Source organism: Limtongia smithiae, assembly GCF_038497785.1.
Source record: "Limtongia smithiae strain NRRL Y-17922 unplaced genomic scaffold V1518scaffold_8, whole genome shotgun sequence".
Lineage (NCBI taxonomy): Eukaryota > Fungi > Ascomycota > Lipomycetes > Lipomycetales > Lipomycetaceae > Limtongia > Limtongia smithiae.
In genome coordinates, this window is record NW_027117629.1 from 327451 (window position 1) to 344293 (window position 16843).

The window sequence follows — 16843 nt, forward strand, 5'->3', positions numbered from 1 at the left end:
AGGGGCCGCGGCGGGAAGTGGGCCCGGCCAATGGCAGGCGCGGACGCGCGTGCTGGAGTGTGCGGGGCGTGCGGGGAGACGGGAGCACGGCGGTGAGCGCAAGCGCAGCAGCGGCGCTCGGCCCAACCGCGCCAAACCCGCAGCGGCGAGGTTCAGCGTCTTAACCGCGCCGCCGTCTTCCTCCTCTTTTTTTCTTTTCTCCTCTTTTTCCTTTCGTCGTCTCTTTCGCGAACCACTCCCTTCTCCCTCTCCTCGTCCTTATTCTTGTGTCACAATGGCGGACTCGCATGTAAGTGTTCCGGCTTTCCCTGCTTTCTCCTTGGCGGCACTGCAATTGGTTTTTGGAGGGCCCTGGACGCGGGGGGGGTGCGACTCGAGTGGTAGCGTGCCTCGCTCAACGCGCTCGTCCTGAGAGGCATTGCTCGCTGGGGCTTCGATTGCTACTTCCAATCGTTTGCATTTTGTCTGCGATTGTGTTGTATGCCGATTGGTGCTGCTTGCGGTTGTTGATGACATGCGAGACTATCTCAGTATGCGTGGGGTACCTGGCGCCAGGTACTGCGCTTTTCTTCTGCACTGCACATCGACAACCGCGGAATAACCTGCAGCAACGGCAATTCGTTCTGCCTTTTGTTTGTGGGCTTTCTTGAAAGCTCTTCTCGTCTGGACATGGCATCGTGTGGCACCTTCGCCGTAGCTGGTCCTGCAATCGGGATTGCTGGCGGCGAGTGTCGCAGGGCTACCCTATTCCACCTCTCGAACCAATTGCGCCGCCTTGTTTGACACGCTCGTCACAACATGATGCTAACTGTCTTCTAGTTCTTGATTGACTTTTTGAGTACGTTCCCTCACGCGCCTAGGTAATCTGTCTCGCGGGACGGTGCTAATATCTGTTCAGTGGGCGGTGTCTCTGCCGCCGTCTCTAAGACCGCTGCTGCTCCTATCGAGCGTATCAAGCTTCTTATCCAGAACCAGGTCCGTTGTGTCATTGCTTACGCCTCTGGCGCCTGTACTGACAACCCCGCAGGATGAGATGATCAAGCAGGGCCGTCTCGACAAGCGATACGGTGGTATCGTTGACTGCTTCAAGCGTACCTCTGCTGATGAGGGCATCGTCTCTCTCTGGAGAGGTAACACCGCTAATGTCATCCGTTACTTCCCCACGCAGGCGTTGAACTTCGCTTTCCGTGACAGATTCAAGGCCATGTTTGGCTTCAAGAAGGACAAGGATGGCTACTGGAAGTGGTTCGCCGGTAACCTCGCCTCTGGCGGTATGGCCGGTGCCACCTCGCTCCTCTTTGTGTACTCCCTTGACTACGCTCGTACTCGTCTTGCCAACGATGCGAAGTCCGCCACCAAGGGCGGTGAGCGTCAGTTCAATGGTCTGATCGATGTTTACAAGAAGACCCTTGCCTCGGACGGTCTTGCCGGTCTCTACCGTGGTTTCGGCCCCTCCGTCGTCGGTATTGTCGTCTACCGTGGTCTGTACTTCGGTCTCTATGATTCCATCAAGCCCGTTCTCCTCGTCGGCTCCCTCGAGGGCAACTTCGCTGCCTCGTTCGCTCTTGGCTGGACCGTTACCACTGCTGCTGGTATCGCTGCTTACCCCCTGGACACCATCCGTCGTCGCATGATGATGACTTCCGGCCAGGCCGTCAAGTACAAGTCTTCCTTCGATGCCTTCACCAAGATCGTTGCCTCCGACGGTGTCGGCTCTCTCTTCAAGGGTGCCGGTGCTAACATCCTCCGTGGTGTCGCCGGTGCCGGTGTCATCTCCATCTACGATCAGCTCCAGCTCATCCTCTTCGGCAAGAAGTACTCCGGTGGCTCTGGTTAAGCGTCGTCTAGTGTTGTCGCGGTTGTCGTTACTCCCTTTTGTGGGGGTATCTGCACCGCTGCGCCGCTACCGGTCGTTAGTTAGATAGAAAGCATCTAGTGTAACATTTGAGTACCTTTATGGGACGAAGGGACGAGATCCAAGTAGTGAAGGAATAAAGAAAGAAAAATATCGAATCGTATATGAAATGAGATCCGTAATTTAGACGTTTGTTCATATGTTCTTGTCATGTCGTTTAGTTTGCGTTTCTTAGTTTACGTTCTTGGTTTTACGTTCTTTGTGAATTCGTTACTAATCCACGTTTAAATTACCATATTTCCTTGAAAGATGCAATGTCGTATTAACTCGTCTAACAACCATATGCAAAAACTTTTGTAACACAAACGCCGTCCGTCGTACAGAAAAGCCCAGCACAGATACCCATCCCGAAAAACCAAAACTACTCATCACCCTCCTTGTCAGCGGTATTCTCGATGAATTCTTCCTCAGTAGCCACCTCGCCTTGCGGTTCATCATGTTTCTCCTCGCCCTCCTTGTGCGCATCGCGGTCATCAGTCGGCGGCACATACCACGGAATCTTGCCCCGCGTGAAATCGTTTAACACCATCTTCGCGACACCGTTTTCATCCGGCTCGCCACCCTTGAGCAAGCGTCCCGATTTGCGCGCGATCAACTCTAAAAACTCTGACGCCGTGTTCCAGCCCGAGATCATGTATGTCTTCTCAAGGTGGCTTGTCTTGCAACGCGCGAGCATTGCGGCGATGTATTGCTCTGGGTTGGACACGTTCTCGACACGCACGACGCCGCGCAGGAGGATGTCGGTTTCTGTGTCCTTGGTGCTGGGAGGCACAACTCCGGGGCAGTCGATCAGATAGATGCGCTTCATCAGGGTGATGTACTGCCACACCTTCGTCTCGCCTGGGATGGGCGCGACGGTACAAACCTTCTTCTGGCGGATCGTGTTGATAATCGAGGACTTGCCGGTGTTGGGGTAGCCGATGAAGCCGACGGAGATCTGCTTGCGGTCCGAATGGAGGAGAGCAAATTGACGCAACAGCTGAATGAGCGTGCCCTTGCCGAAAGAGTGGTTGATCGATGCATGAAATGCGAGAGTAGGGTATTCCTTGGACAAAGTCTTCACCCATGAAGCCTGAAAGACATTAGTCACAGTCCATATGATCATCCTCGGTCTCAGTATCAAAAAAGCAAAAAAAAATAGTGTAGATCTGCTAACTAAGAGCAAGGCGGCATTGGGGGAAAATCCAAAAAGGACAATCCCAGCCACAGCTCAACTCAGGCAGAACTTCGCAGGTTAATTAGTCCGCGTATGTCAATCTACCAAAGTTGTAACAGATTCCCTCTCACGGTGAATATATGCGACGAAAGTCGACATAGAGAGGGTTCTTGACTAACAGTGGAGACGAAAATTAAACAAGGAGGCGAGACCGGAGGACGACATGATAGAGCAAAGGGTAATGGGGAAATACTTACTGCAACCCAGGTGGGGACGAGGTCACACTTGTTGAGGATGAAGATCAAGTGCTTGTGCGGTGCCTCCTTCTTAATGTACTGTTCGACTGACTGACACCGAGTGCCGAGCGGGTCGCGGGCGTCAAGGACGTGAACAACGACATCGGAAGAATCGATAACCTTGTAAAGCTCGTTCCAGATTCGCTTTGACTGACCCTTGGAAAAGATAGCGTCCCGCGCTTCTTGGATCCAGTCGGTCGGTGCCTCGACGCTCATCAGCGATTCATTGAGTAGCTTCTGTTCGTACTGCTCAAAATCGGTGGTAGACTTGTTCGCAAAATCGTCAAGTGAGCCGACGGAGATTTTCGGTCGCTTGCGCTGTGCTTTGGGACCGAATGTTTGTGTAAACGGCTCCGTCTCAACCAACTGTGCCTTCACAGCCGACTGTTGCTGTGGCTCCTCGAGCAGCGACATGGGCAGCTTGTTCTGTCGCAGAAGAACTTGATAAGGATTATTCTTCGACGCACCAAGCGCCTCCCGGAACTGTGTCAACGTGTTCTGCGCAATCACACGAGTATTACCGAACCACCGACGATTCGGCTCGACGCGCGCCGTTGGCAACTCCTTGCTTTGAAACGAGGCGGCTTTGGTGATCTCGCCCTGCGCGTTGCGCTGCGCGCGACCTTCCTTATACATCTTCAGACGTTTGACCTTGGCGCCATCCCGGTAGAAGTTTTCGCCCTTCTGCTTGAGGTTGCCAGGCCGGTCATTGGCCTCGCGACTAATGCGACTCTTCTCTTTCTTCTGGACGCCCATTGTTGCTGTTGGTCCTCTGAGAAGAGGGGAAGAAAGAGGGGGGACGGGCGACGAGAAGGAAAGATGATAGGAAGAGAGAAAAAAAATTTGAGGACGAGGCTGGTTGGGACAACGCCAACCCTAGCCCTGGAACAACCCTGACACGCTCTGCGGACTTTCAAGATGGACGGCGTCAGGCACATGGTCAACATTCAGGATGGCCTCGGACTCAAGCAAAGACAGTGTGGGCGGTGGAGAGCCTCCGGTGCCACTGGATGACCTACCCGCGCTACCACAGTACGCGATCGCGCCAATATCGACGTTCACCTTTGACGACAAGCTACGGTCGCAGGTGATGATACCAAAGGTGACCGACAAAGTCATCGCGTATAATCCGACCTACGACGAGCTTACGCGGCCCTTTGTCGGCCCCGCTAATCCCAAGGGCGATGTGTCATTGAAGCGGAAGAATGTTCTGACAGGGTACGCGGAAGAGCAGGCCTACAACGACGCGGTGTTCCGCGTGCAGCATAAGACGTTCCAAGCGATGGGGTATACGCGTGATCCGTCGCTGCACACGAAGGAGTTTGGCCCGTACGCGGGCGATGTAGAGAAGGCGGAGAAGAACAACGGGCGGGATATATTAGACGTCCGGGCGTCCAAGGCCCAACAGCAGGAACTTAAGCGCAAGCGGCAGAAGCAGGGTGACGCGGGAGAGTTGGATGGCGACAACGCGTATCGAGGACCATGGGCTGCGTACACAAATCCGAACGAGTCGTCATCATCATCATCAGAGGAGTACAGCGAGGACGAACAAGAGGAAGAAGTTGCGCCGGTCACACCAGAGGCGGTGGCGAAGGGACCGCGCGTACCCGCCGCGCAGACCGAGAAGACACAGTTCCACGGCTCGAGCCTATACGACTACCTTGGGCGCACGTACATGCATGTGCCGCAGGATCTGGATATTAATCTCGACCGAGACCCGGGTGAACACGACTGTTTCATTCCCAAGCGCCGGATACATTCGTGGGCAGGCCACAAGAATGGTGTGTCTGCATTACGCTTCTTTCCTCGCAGCGGCCATTTGTTGTTGTCTTCAGGAATGGACGCGAAGGTCAGACTGTGGGATTGCTATCACGGTAGGGAGCTTTTGCGGTCGTATTCCGGACACAGCAAGGCGGTCAAAGATATCTGCTTCACAAACGACGGAAGGAAGTTCTTGTCTGCGTCGTTCGATACGCAGATCAAACTGTGGGATACGGAGACCGGACAGTGCATTTCACGGTTTACTACACGGTCGATGCCGAATTGCGTAAAGTTCAATCCAGAGGCGGATAAGCAGGACCAGTTTGTTGTTGGCACGTCTGACAAGAAGATCGTGCAGTTTGACGTGAACAGTGGTGCGGTCGTGCAGGAGTACAATCACCATCTCTCAGGAGTGAATACGATCACTTTTGTGGACGAGAACCGGCGATTCATGACAACCTCCGACGACAAGTCAATCCGTGTGTGGGAGTGGCAGATCAACGTGCCCATCAAGTATATCGCCGACCCGCAGCAACAGTCAATGCCCGCGGTTGCGCTGCATCCGCACGGCAAGTACGTGGCTGCGCAGAGCATGGATAACCAGATCCTCGTGTTTGGTGCGACGGACCGGTTCCGACAGAACCGCAAAAAGGTGTTCAAGGGCAACAACTGCGCGGGATACGCGATCCAGGTGAATTTCTCTGCCGACGGGCAGTTTCTCATGTCGGGTGATTCAGGCGGTTATGCGTGCTTCTGGGACTGGAAGAGCACGCAGATGAAGAGCAAGTTCAAGGCGCACGAAAAGGCGCTCACTTGCATTGCACCGCATCCGCAGGAGACGAGTAAGGTGGCGACGGCGGGGTTGGATGGGAAGATAAACTATTGGGACTAGTTGCTTGTGTAAGGTATCTTGGCTGTGTATATTATTCGTGTATGTACATATATTCAAACAGAACCGGTATTTTACTTCTTCTGGGCTTCGCTCTGTGCCTTTTCGAAGATCCAGTCGTTCATGCCTTGCTTGTTTCGCGCGATCTCGAACGCCAGGAACTGCATACGCACGACTACATCGAGTTAGCAATGCCGACAAGTCAAATGCGGGCGCACTCACCGAAGATCGTCGTCTCATTCTCATACTCGCAGGTCGCACCGGTGCGCAGCAGGGTGCCAAAGTTGTAGTCGTGCACAGTTTTCTCGTACTTTGCCATGAATTTGCGCCACCGGTCCTTACCGCTAACGGACTTGAGGTCTTCTTCCTTAATCTGTGCGACAGACTCCGTGGTGCTGTATTCGGGGAAGTCGTTGAGGAAGTGTGTGTAGATTTCTTCGTCGAGTCTATGTGGTGTTAGAGACGGACGTCCAGAGCGAGAGTTATGGGGGCTTGCCTGGTCAGGCTCAGGGTTGAGCCTCGTACCTTCTCAAGTAGGTTCCAGTATGTCTCTGTATGGCAAGTGTAAGCTCGCTACCGGCATGTATACGCGTAGGTCTGCGAGACGCTTACGTGCTTGCATGACTGCCTTGACGGCGAACTGCTTTTCGATCTGGCGGCGAAGTTAGCACGAGATGTAACAGCACAAAGACGCAGAATGGCTCACATCCTCCAAGTTCTCAGCATTCTCGGCATCAAAGTTTGAGGCTGACATCTCTGTTGCTGATGTGGATGTGGAGCGGATGTGTGCCGTAGGAACTGAGGGCTCTTGGGTGCTTCAACTATGGAGGTCGACGATGAGCTTTGCGAGCAAAATCGAGACAAGAACCGGGCACGTGATAGTGAGCTCAGGGGGTTTAGTGTCAATACAAACCCCTCAGGCTTCGTGCACGTGGGGTGGGCCGGGTTGTACGCATGGCTGCGGTGCCGCTGCCACGCGAGTGTGCCTGGGCCGGCCTGAGCCGCGACGCGGCGCAGTCGCCTGTGCTGCTATCTAATCGGCATGGTGAGCTTGGCCATGGTGAGGCGGTCCAAATTCCACGGCGCAGCTGACTCCGGCGAGGTGATCTTGCGAGTAGCGCGGCGGAGAACTGCGCCGCAGCGCAGTGCTTGCATTTGCGGGGCGCAGTTCTCAATGCGCATGCGAATGCGGTCCAGTCGCGTACAGCGGCGAATGGCCTTATACATCTTCTCGCGTCGCTGTCCCTTGGCACGACACTCACTATCCTCGCATGAACCATGGCTCCTACTCCCTGCTCTCCTTGTCTGTGCGTGTTTTCATTGTCTTGCGGTCCTCCAGCGCACTTGCTAACTCTGGCGCAGCTCGGAGCTTCCCCGGCTAGTCCGTCGCAGTCTCGGTGCGCGCGATGAGGAAGTCTACATCATCCCCACCAACAGGACCATCATCTATGCTGTAAGTGCGTGTGCATGCTGCATTTTGATTTCTCAAACCAACAGTGTTAGGGTGTTGGTGTTGGCGCCCTCGTGTTCTTCGTCCTATGCTTCGTGATCCGCTGCTTCTGCATGGCACGACGAATGAGGCGGCAAGTAAAAGATGCGAACGACGCCGACGCTGCTCGCACAGCAGTCGACGGACCTGACGAAACCATGGAAATGTCCAACCTCCCGCAGTATCCCCAGGCCGCAGGCCAGCGTGGCGCGCCCATCAGCTTCGGACAGCGCTGGTCATACAACAGCGAGCAGACGCTGCCGGCCTACTCTGAAGAAGGCGAGAAGTTCGACGAGCAGCGGCACAACGGTCCAAACATTGCCGTGTCGGCCGTTCCCGACGACCACCGCCCTCCTGGGTTCTACGCCGACGACCGCGGCCGCGCCTCGACCGAGTCCGTCGCCACCAACACTTCAGACTATCAGCCGCTATTGTCTGGCGCGACTCCTATAGATATGTCGCGGACGCAGGACTTGGACTCAACCCGTCCGCTCTACTCGCTATCCGATAACCCGCAGCTGTATGACGACCCTCGGGCCCCACACTACGACGATGAGCATCATAGATACGGCGGCGACAGAATAGTCTAATGTAATGTATGAGATAGCTTCGCGCGTTTGAGTATAATTGCGCTCGTTCCTTATGGGTTCGAGCTCATGAACTGAGCCGTTTGATCGCCGTACGTACGATCGATCCTCTGAACGTCTCCTGAGTACGAGGCAGAACGCGAACCCGCAACTGAGCCCTTACCCGATGTTCTCACGTGCTTGCGAATGTCTACCTCGCAAAAGCGCATCTCGACTTGTGGCAGTCGCCCCCGTATTGTTGTTACTCTGTTATTGTTCCCGCGACACTTCTGATAGCTGAAGACTGCTTTATACCCCTTTCTGATGGAAATGCCTACATATCATCCCGCTCCGCTCTCTCGCGGCTCCCTGTTCAGGCCGGTTGAGAGTTCGAGTCTACGACCGCGCATCTGTTGCTGCTCATCTGCAGTTATCGCTATCGCAACTAGAGTCAACGGCACACTTCAAGCACCATGGCCGCCGTATCATCTGCTGGATCCGACCTTTCTGAGGACACCACACAGTCCAATCCCTTCTCTGATCAGACCGACCTTTCCAGCGCATATGCCACCGACGAACGGCCGACAATCGATGAACTACCCTTTCGGACTGCAAAACCATCGTTCCTATCGCTCTTCCGTTTTATGCGACGTACGGATGTGATTCCCTTACTTGCTTTTGTGGCAACGTGCATGGTTACTGCGGTGTACCCTTCAGCTAACGCGGTGCTAATCGGCAGCATCGTCAACTGTTTCAATGACTACCTTGTCACCACGGATCCGTCTTATAACCTACTCGCTCAGGTGCAGCCATATCTTATCAGCATGGCGCTGATTGGCATCGGCTGCATCTTCTTGTGGACTGTCATCATGTTCACCTGCCAGTGCTTTACCGACAGTCAGATTGAACATGCACGCAACATGTTGTTAGACTCGCTCATGGAGAAAGATATGGCGTGGTACGATGCCTTGGACAGCTCTGGAGCACTCATGACCAAGTGCGAGAAGTATGCGCTCTATTGTTTTACTCTCTCTGTCGTAACACTAACTAATGACGCAGATTCTTTGATGAATATGACTCAGGAATGGGCTACAACTTCAGTGTCTATATATTCCACGTCATTGACATGCTCTTCGCTCTCGGCGTTGGACTATACTTCTCCTGGAGACTCATGCTGGTCATTCTGTGCGCGATTCCAGCTATCGCCATCGTCCACGGCGTCCTCAGCAAAGAAATCACCAATCTCACGGCACAGGAAAATACAATTTCTGCACACACCGCCAAAATCGTGAACTGGGCCGTCGCCGCGATACAAACCGTCCAGCTATTCAACGCTCAATCTATCGAAGCAACAAAGTTCACATCTGATAGCACTCTATCATCCGCCGTGAACAAGAAAATCGCCTTCTTCAACGCACTACAGCAGGCGTTGACTAAATTCATCGTGCTCCTGCTGATCATGGGCGCTTTTTGGTACGGCGGGACGCTAGTCCGCACCGGACATATCTCGGCGGGGTCCGTTTTGACGGTGTACTGGACTGCGAACGTCGTTATGCACAGTGTATCGAATTTTGGACCAAAAGTTATGGCGATCGAGAAAGCGCAGGTCGCGATGGAATCAGTACGCGCTATTATAGACAGCGGGAAGAGAGCGAACGAAGAGCACAAGCAGCATAAGTCTAGCTCGAATTTATTTGAAGGACAGATCAGGTTTTCCCATGTGAGTTTCTCCACTGTTGCATTTCACGGTCCTAGATACTGACGCGACCAGGTCAACTTTGCATATCCATCTCGGTCAAGCGAGCAAGTTCTCAAAGACGTTAGCTTCTCAATTCCACCACGCCAGTTAACCTTCATTATCGGCGAATCTGGCTCGGGAAAATCAAGTCTACATTCCCTTCTTCTGAGCCTATACAGACCATCCTCTGGAGAGATAACTATCAGCGGCATCGATGTCGAGTTTATCGATAATGCATTGCTTCGGCAAAAAATCACTGTCGTGCAACAGGACAGCGTGTTGTTTTGTGATACAATTGCACAAAATATCCGACTCGGCTCGCGTTCGCCAGGCCCGGTCAAGAATAGTCAAATGACGCACGCGATCACGATGGCGATGATGACAGAGATGCTGAATAAACTTCCAGACGGAATTGACACCGTCGTCAAAGACGGCACGCTGAGCGGTGGACAGCGACAACGTGTGGCATTGGCTCGCGCGATTATTCGGAACTCGCCGATTTTGATTCTTGACGAGGCGACGAGCGCGTTGGATCCCGCATCGCAAAGTCTAATTATTGACGCGATTCGCGCGTGGCGCGCCGACAGAACGACTATCATCGTTACTCATAACTTGTCCCAGGTCGGTCAAGATGACCGTGTTATTGTCATGCAATCCGGCAAAGTCGCGCAGTGTGGTCTCCGATACGAACTCGAAGCTGATCCTGCCGGTCCATTACGAAACCTATCGCAAGCGGCACACGAAAACATTCGAAATCAAAGAGAGCCATGGCATGAAATGGACAGTCACTACAGCGACGACGACCTAGACGAGATCTTTCACCCGCCGCACTACTCCGTCATGCCGCATAGCCAGTCGCGTATATCTGCCGGCGACGTACTCAGATCCATCGAGACAAAGCCTTCGACATTCTCAAACCAGCTGAAACCAGACGACATTGAAATCCAAGACATAGAGTTTGAGACGATTACAATAGCCGATGAGGACTTGGAACCCAAGGTACAACAGCAGAAGGAGAGTTCTATATCGATCATAAGATTTCTATTTCTATGCATGCAAACCCAGAGCCGAAAATTCCTTATGGCATTAGGTATAATCTTCGCCCTCATCAACGGCGCCGCGATGCCTTTGTTTTCATACTCATTTGCACGTCTTTTATATTCCATTTTCCCTTCCGACGACGGCACCTACGAAACCAGTTACAAGTGGCCATTTATCGTTCTTGGCATCTCAGTGGTTGACTCGCTCTCCGCATTTGGCAATCTGCTTGCACTAGATGTCGCGGGCGAGGTATGGACGGCGCGGATAAAGAATATCGCGTTTCGCAAAGTACTGACGCGTAACTGGAGCTGGTTTCTCGAGGTTGCGCCGGTCGCGAGACTAGAAGAGAGCGCTGGGGCGAAGCGGAGTGAGGACTTTGTGATGGGAACAGAATCACTGCAGACTTCAACCAAGGATAGCTCGACGATATCAAATCCTCGCACCGACGACTCCGAAGTCTCAACCCCTAGCCAATCCGCATCATCGTTCAATCTCCTACACGACCGCTCTGCAGCTTCGCTATCGCGTGTACTCGTCAATGTGGCCGATGACATGAGGACTATACTGAGCCGCATCCTCGCGCCGGTGATCAGCGCTGTGGTCATGTTGTCAGTCGCGGTGATTTGGGCGATGGTGGTCGGATGGGAGCTCACGCTTGTGGGTTTGGCAATGATTCCGATTGTCGCGGGGTGCGGACAACTGAGTTCGTTGAATGCATCGTTTTGGACGAAGTTGTATGCGAAGCAGAACGCTGCTTTCGGCGCTCTTGCCTATGAGGTATGCCTTTGCTTGTCATTCCGATAGGTTCTGGGTGCTAACAGCGACAGGTTGCTACAAAATTGCGCACAGTGCAAGTTCTCAGTCTTGAGCACCACTTCACTAAAACTCTGCGTGCCCTCTCTGCCAGCTCTCGCCGCTTAGGCTACCGCCGTGGCATCTGCGCCGGCATCGTGACCGGACTCAACGACTGCGTCGAGAACATGATCCAGGTCATCCTGCTATATACCGGCTCGTCATTCCTCACCCGCGACTCGTATACCCTCACGCAAGTTCTTACCGTGTTTACATTACTCGTGTTTTCGTCGGGAACTACGTCGAATATTCTCCGTACATTACCGCAGACGAGTAAAGCAAAGGAAGGCGGGCTTGCTCTGTTGCAGCTCGCGATGATGCGGGAGGATGAGTCCGTGATCGCGGGAGTCAACGGCCGCAGGTCGAAGGACCAGATGATGCAGAAGAGTTCCTCATTCGCATCACATGGTCCCAAAATCGAGTTTCATCGTGTCGTGTGCTCGTACCCCGGTCGTCGCGCCACAGTTTTGAGTGACCTAACAATGACGATCTACGCTGGCGAGAGTATTGCCATCGTCGGGGAATCAGGCTGCGGCAAATCTACCGTCGCGAACTTGCTCACTCGTCTCCTCGTCCCCGAGTCGGGCGAGATCACATTCGACGGGCACAACATCCAATCCATCGATGTCGAGCTGTTACGGCGACACATCTCGGTGGTCATGCAGTCTACTAAGCTCTTCGACGGTAGTATATACCAGAACATAACCTACGGCCTGGGCATTCAGGAAGTGGACATGCGCGATGTCGAGGACGTGTGTCGACAAGTCGGAATCCATGAATTCATCGTCTCGTTGCCGGAAAGCTACGACATGCATCTCGGTGACTCAGTGCTCCTTTCCGGAGGCCAAATTCAACGTATGGCGATTGCGCGTGCGTTGTTGCGCAAACCGCGGCTCTTCATATTTGATGAGATGACGTCAGCGCTCGACGCAGCCTCGGCGCGACAGATTCGCCAAGTCGTTGTCGCCTTGTCTAGAGACGGCATTGAAATCGGTGGACAGAGGTATAAACCCACCGTAATCATGATTACGCACTCGCCTGAGATTATGAAATGCAGTGATCGTATTGTCGTCATGCGTGCTGGATCGGTCGTCGAGGTTGGCGAGTTTTATGAGTTGGCTTCGAATAAGACTAGTTCTCTGGCTGCACTCCTGAAGCAGTCTAGTGAGGAGTAGACTAGAATGATCAGATAACTCCTCTCTGTTCTCCAGTTGTTAGTTGTGTGAATTATTGTTGTCTCTGTTCTCTTATAGCTTGTCTGAGTTTTGGTTATTCCTTGAGAAGTCTGCATGTACCCGGGATGGGGTTCGGCTCAATATACAAGTATTTGACGACCTCTAGCTAGATCAGCCATCAACTGCGTATCAATCGCAGAGCGCAGGCCATGTAGAACATGAGAAAATGCAGAGCAGGACAGAGAGACCAGCGACCGTGCGAGCAACAAAGATTCATTAATTGACACTGCAGTCTCAACGTTGGTTCAAGAAGTCAATGGCCGACGATCATTGATGCTCTCACCTACAGAAACAGGTATATATCAGGAAATGGAGCATCGATTCAACAAAAGACTTGCAGCAAGATGGCAGTAATGTTCACTCGACCGGTAGTGCCGCCATTGCCAGACGCCGCATTGGAACTGCTAAATGCATGAATCTCGCGCTGTGTCAACATCAAGCGCCCTCAAAGACCGTGTTAGAGTCCAACTAAAGATAGAGGTCATGCATGGTCTAGAAGAGCAGGAATGCTATTTATTATTAATCTGAAGGAACAAAATAGCAAAATAGCAACAACGCACGGAACAAAAAAATGTAATTGATTCGACCCAGGATCGAACTGGGGACGTTCTGCGTGTTAAGCAGATGCCATGACCAACTAGACCATCGAACCAATCTTGAAATTTTGACTTGAAAGCGAGTATCATGGTGTCTCGCTTCGCGCTTGGCGCTTCCTGCGCCAAATCTTTGAAAATGATTTATGTACACCCCAACTGCAAGACCGCGTCAGGCATAGATAGTTACGTGATTGCAATTAAAAATGTGCCTGTAAAGCCAGTGCTGTGCTAACTTGGCTCATTTTCATATGAATCTGAGTCTCCAGGTGGAACGTACGATTACCGGCAATATAGCTAGCTCAATGATTTGACCGTAGAAATTCCGTTGGAAGTCTAATGACTTGTGTTAATCAGCTTTCAAAGATCACTGCTACTATATAAACGCAAAATATCACTAAATCTTGCCTAAATGTCGTAAATAATATGGTCATATATTAGATATATTATACAGAGATAGCCATCTCCCAGAAAAACCCCTAGCAAAGGAACAAAATGTAGCAAACAGAAGCAAATGAACCAATGAGACACCACCAAATCATTCATCCCATTTAAACCGTTTTGATGATAGCTTGACCGGAGATAAGCCCATATTAAAGCCTAGATCATTATCACACACTTCGTTGTTGTTTTTGTTGTTGTTGTTGTCATCGGTATCCGCGGCATCAGCGGCATCGTCTGTTCGTCGTCGTTTCAAGGAGCGTGGTAGTGGTAGTAATTCCGAAGTTGATAAAAAGTCGAGTTTGACGGGTGAAAGGCCGACGGAAAGTGGACTGCTGCTAACGGTAGACCCTGCACTGCTACTTTTGACTGGCTTCTCGGTGGTTGGGGGAATGATTGGTTGAGGTAGTCGGATATTAGAGAGCGCAGATAGTGGTGTTAGAGCACCGGGTGTGAACACGGGTTTCGAGGTAGCATTAGGTGTCGAGAATGTTGACGCGATGGCTGTAGCGGCGGCAGTCTTCACGGTGGCGGGTGTGCTTCGTGGTGTGGATTTTCGTAACTCCGGCGATGACAATAACCGAACTGATGGTCGATGAGATTTTGATGGCCGTAGTATAGGCGTCTCCATAACCACGCTGTTCTCTCCTGTGTTTCTAATATCGTCAAAAGTTGTGTCTGCATCAACCATCTCGACGAGTTTGCTCTTGTTGACACCCGATTTCACCCGTGCGGGCGACCCGGCAGTGTTTGATATATCAGATAGCATACGCCATGGATATATATTCCCTGCGGGCGTCTTCATATCCTTGACTGGCGACTTGAGAACCGGTATGTCGGGTGTATTCACGATATCGTTAACTGTCTCTTCGACGAGCGGTCGTACTGCTTCAGCAGTGTTATCTCTATGGACTTCGTTGCCTTCCACAGCGGCGGGTACGTCGGCGGGTGTGTAGTGAGCACCTGCAATTGAAGCTGGTTTGGCGGCCGCCATGGACTTGATTCGTGGAATGGGAAGTACTCGTGGTCGTGGTAACATCTTAGGTGGTGCTGGTATCCGCGATATCTGTGCTGTCTCCTGAGCTTGAGCAACTGGTGCTGCTACCTTGCCAATGGCATCATTCTCTCCGCCGTCCTTTGTAGTACCTTCCGCCTGCTCCGGCGTCGTTCCGGCTTCAGCGTCCACCTTCTTATCACCAAGCCGCTGCATATCTGGATTGCCATCTAAATACTTATTCCACTCATCCATTGTTTGAGTCGCGTCCTTCCAATTACTTGTCGTAATCTCAAGCTGCTTGCTCAATCGCGCAATCTCGCGGTCCCTGTGCGCCACCTCCTCCACGGACACGTACTTTGGGTCATGCAGCAGCTCCCGCAGGACTTCGAGGCTATTGTTGACTTCGATAGAGAGCTCAGAGAAGGAAGTCGGCGTGTACTCCAGCACGGTCTCGAATTCCTGCTCGTTCGCGATGGACTTCTCGCCGGTGAAGATATTTAATGTGACGGCTGTCTCCCTTATCAGCGCGATCAAACGCGCGTTCTCGTCGGTAAGTTCGCGCAGCGCGTCGGGGATTATTGTCGCCGCGTCGGTATGAAACAGAGCAACCGAGGAAGGGTTCTCGCTGAAGCGCTCGTTGTAGCTGTGGCTGCTTCCTAAGCTTCCGATGCTGGTGCCAAGTTGCGAACTGGCAAATTTGCCGGTCATTGTTGAGACAGATCTTATCCGCGTGCGGATATCGAAGCCAGCCTTGTCTTTCATTCGCACTATTTGCTGGTCGCGCTTGCGCCGCTCGTTCTGTCGTTGTTATTGTTAGACTCAGTCAGGATTTGTGTACGATATAATATATCTTACCGCATCCTGTGCACGTATTTGCTCGAGCATAGTTTTTTGCTTCGCGATATCATCCTGCAGTGCCTTGTTCTGCGCCTCAATCTGCCTGACCGTCAAGCTCATCGCACTATACCACGTCCGTCAGCACCACATTCAAGCTTATCCACAGCCTCAGGATATGCATACTTCTTCTGCACCGTAGCAATATCAACCTGACGTTCCAGGCCTTCGATCCTTGCTTCTAATTGCGTCTGTATCCAAAGTGGTAAGTAACGCGGCCCGCAAGCGGTGAGACAGTATCAGGTACGTACAACAGTCTTCTTCAACCGCGTCTCCGCACTCTTTTGCTCACGCACGGTGTTAACCAAGCTCTCCTTCTGGTCCGCATCTTTCTGTATCACCGCATCAGTCACTATTCATCACCGGCCTGTCCACGCACACAGCGGAACATACATCTCGTCGTTGCACAATGTCGTAGATGAAGTTGATAACCTTGCGCGCGTCTGCGCCTTCGTAGAATTTGAGCGTGTTAGTGCCGTCAAGAAGCCCCTTCGACACGAGCGTCGTGTTGAGCCGGCGTGACGCGCTATAGAGGTCGGTGTCCGCGTCCATGATGTTAAAACCGAGCTGCGCCAGCTGACGCTACTCAATAAGAATCGAGAAAAGAGTAAAACACGCGTCTAGTGTAGATTCTCGTCGGTGTCGTTGGCAAGCGGATCGGTATCGCACGCAAACCGAGGCGTCAATTCCAGCTGCTTGAAACCGCACGACGCGGCCCGCGTCCACAGCCGTCGCCCGCCGTTCACGCGTCGTGCACCGTTGCCACAGCAACCGAGCCACTCAGCTGAGTCACGTGAGCACACAATAAGGTTTAGAAGTTTTCCGCGCCTTGATGAGCCAACGGCACTTCATCTACGTCGATCCTGATACCTTCGCAGCAACGCTTTCAATTCACACGACTACTCAGTACACATAATGGCGTCAAAGTCCTCTTCCAATGCTATCTTTAGTGACGAGACCTGGCCACTCGTAAAGAACCT

The 16843-nt window shown here is 52.5% G+C and overlaps 7 protein-coding genes and 1 non-coding gene across 8 annotated transcripts; 4 read left to right on the plus strand and 4 right to left on the minus strand.

Annotated features, from left to right (window-relative positions):
• Window positions 1-150: 150 nt before the first annotated feature.
• V1518DRAFT_418748 (mitochondrial carrier domain-containing protein) lies at window positions 151-2163 on the plus strand. The gene is made up of 4 exons (XM_066904609.1): window positions 151-289; window positions 820-838; window positions 899-975; window positions 1028-2163. The coding sequence occupies exons 1-4, from the start codon at window positions 275-277 to the stop codon at window positions 1835-1837; spliced, it is 921 nt and encodes a 306-aa protein (XP_066758748.1). The 5' UTR covers window positions 151-274; the 3' UTR covers window positions 1838-2163.
• V1518DRAFT_314501 (NUC091 domain-containing protein) lies at window positions 2060-4193 on the minus strand. The gene is made up of 3 exons (XM_066901122.1): window positions 3329-4193; window positions 2420-2987; window positions 2060-2360 (listed from the first exon to the last, which is right to left on the minus strand). The coding sequence occupies exons 1-3, from the start codon at window positions 4121-4123 to the stop codon at window positions 2350-2352; spliced, it is 1374 nt and encodes a 457-aa protein (XP_066758749.1). The 5' UTR covers window positions 4124-4193; the 3' UTR covers window positions 2060-2349.
• Window positions 4194-4298: 105 nt separating this feature from the next.
• On the plus strand, window positions 4299-6087 carry V1518DRAFT_418752 (WD40-repeat-containing domain protein). The gene has a single exon (XM_066904610.1). It carries the CDS (start codon window positions 4320-4322, stop codon window positions 6018-6020), a length of 1701 nt encoding a protein of 566 aa, XP_066758750.1. The 5' UTR covers window positions 4299-4319; the 3' UTR covers window positions 6021-6087.
• V1518DRAFT_418758 (putative polysaccharide biosynthesis protein) lies at window positions 6021-6840 on the minus strand. The gene is made up of 5 exons (XM_066904611.1): window positions 6724-6840; window positions 6630-6669; window positions 6514-6568; window positions 6240-6463; window positions 6021-6192 (listed from the first exon to the last, which is right to left on the minus strand). Exons 1-5 carry the CDS (start codon window positions 6769-6771, stop codon window positions 6092-6094), a joined length of 468 nt encoding a protein of 155 aa, XP_066758751.1. The 5' UTR covers window positions 6772-6840; the 3' UTR covers window positions 6021-6091.
• Window positions 6841-6992: 152 nt separating this feature from the next.
• V1518DRAFT_418761 (uncharacterized protein) lies at window positions 6993-8235 on the plus strand. Its single transcript, XM_066904612.1, has 3 exons — window positions 6993-7324; window positions 7380-7470; window positions 7521-8235. The coding sequence occupies exons 1-3, from the start codon at window positions 7296-7298 to the stop codon at window positions 8094-8096; spliced, it is 696 nt and encodes a 231-aa protein (XP_066758752.1). The 5' UTR covers window positions 6993-7295; the 3' UTR covers window positions 8097-8235.
• Window positions 8236-8545: 310 nt separating this feature from the next.
• Window positions 8546-12878, plus strand: V1518DRAFT_375236 (P-loop containing nucleoside triphosphate hydrolase protein; the record flags this gene model as incomplete). Its single annotated transcript, XM_066901494.1, has 5 exons — window positions 8546-9078; window positions 9132-9792; window positions 9844-11218; window positions 11366-11628; window positions 11679-12878. The coding sequence occupies 5 exons, from the start codon at window positions 8546-8548 to the stop codon at window positions 12876-12878; spliced, it is 4032 nt and encodes a 1343-aa protein (XP_066758753.1).
• A 638-nt stretch (window positions 12879-13516) lies between these two features.
• V1518DRAFT_t43 lies at window positions 13517-13590 on the minus strand. Its single transcript has one exon. It is a non-coding gene; the product is annotated as a tRNA-Val (tRNA).
• A 356-nt stretch (window positions 13591-13946) lies between these two features.
• On the minus strand, window positions 13947-16567 carry V1518DRAFT_434013 (Afadin and alpha-actinin-binding-domain-containing protein). The gene is made up of 5 exons (XM_066906240.1): window positions 16257-16567; window positions 16115-16195; window positions 15990-16054; window positions 15825-15930; window positions 13947-15767 (listed from the first exon to the last, which is right to left on the minus strand). The coding sequence occupies exons 1-5, from the start codon at window positions 16413-16415 to the stop codon at window positions 14070-14072; spliced, it is 2109 nt and encodes a 702-aa protein (XP_066758754.1). The 5' UTR covers window positions 16416-16567; the 3' UTR covers window positions 13947-14069.
• Window positions 16568-16843: the final 276 nt, after the last annotated feature.

What these genes read in the sequence shown, in the direction of transcription:
- V1518DRAFT_418758 (XM_066904611.1), bottom strand. Translation starts at nt 6,771, where the DNA reads ATGTCAGCCTCAAACTTTGATGCCGAGAATGCTGAGAACTTGGAGGAT. An exon ending in ATGCTGAGAACTTGGAGGAT is followed by an intron (nt 6,670 to 6,723) that starts GTGAGCCATTCT and finishes CTTCGCCGCCAG; the next exon opens with ATCGAAAAGCAGTTCGCCGT. An exon ending in TCAACCCTGAGCCTGACCAG is followed by an intron (nt 6,464 to 6,513) that starts GCAAGCCCCCAT and finishes AACACCACATAG; the next exon opens with ACTCGACGAAGAAATCTACA.
- V1518DRAFT_418752 (XM_066904610.1), top strand. Translation starts at nt 4,320, where the DNA reads ATGGCCTCGGACTCAAGCAAAGACAGTGTGGGCGGTGGAGAGCCTCCG.
- V1518DRAFT_314501 (XM_066901122.1), bottom strand. Translation starts at nt 4,123, where the DNA reads ATGGGCGTCCAGAAGAAAGAGAAGAGTCGCATTAGTCGCGAGGCCAAT. An exon ending in TCGTCCCCACCTGGGTTGCA is followed by an intron (nt 2,988 to 3,328) that starts GTAAGTATTTCC and finishes AATGTCTTTCAG; the next exon opens with GCTTCATGGGTGAAGACTTT.
- V1518DRAFT_418748 (XM_066904609.1), top strand. An exon ending in AGCTTCTTATCCAGAACCAG is followed by an intron (nt 976 to 1,027) that starts GTCCGTTGTGTC and finishes ACAACCCCGCAG; the next exon opens with GATGAGATGATCAAGCAGGG.
- V1518DRAFT_434013 (XM_066906240.1), bottom strand. Translation starts at nt 16,415, where the DNA reads ATGGACGCGGACACCGACCTCTATAGCGCGTCACGCCGGCTCAACACG. An exon ending in ATTGCTACGGTGCAGAAGAA is followed by an intron (nt 15,931 to 15,989) that starts GTATGCATATCC and finishes GACGTGGTATAG; the next exon opens with TGCGATGAGCTTGACGGTCA. An exon ending in AAATACGTGCACAGGATGCG is followed by an intron (nt 15,768 to 15,824) that starts GTAAGATATATT and finishes TAACAACGACAG; the next exon opens with AACGAGCGGCGCAAGCGCGA.
- V1518DRAFT_418761 (XM_066904612.1), top strand. Translation starts at nt 7,296, where the DNA reads ATGGCTCCTACTCCCTGCTCTCCTTGTCT. An exon ending in ACTCCCTGCTCTCCTTGTCT is followed by an intron (nt 7,325 to 7,379) that starts GTGCGTGTTTTC and finishes ACTCTGGCGCAG; the next exon opens with CTCGGAGCTTCCCCGGCTAG. An exon ending in ACAGGACCATCATCTATGCT is followed by an intron (nt 7,471 to 7,520) that starts GTAAGTGCGTGT and finishes CAACAGTGTTAG; the next exon opens with GGTGTTGGTGTTGGCGCCCT.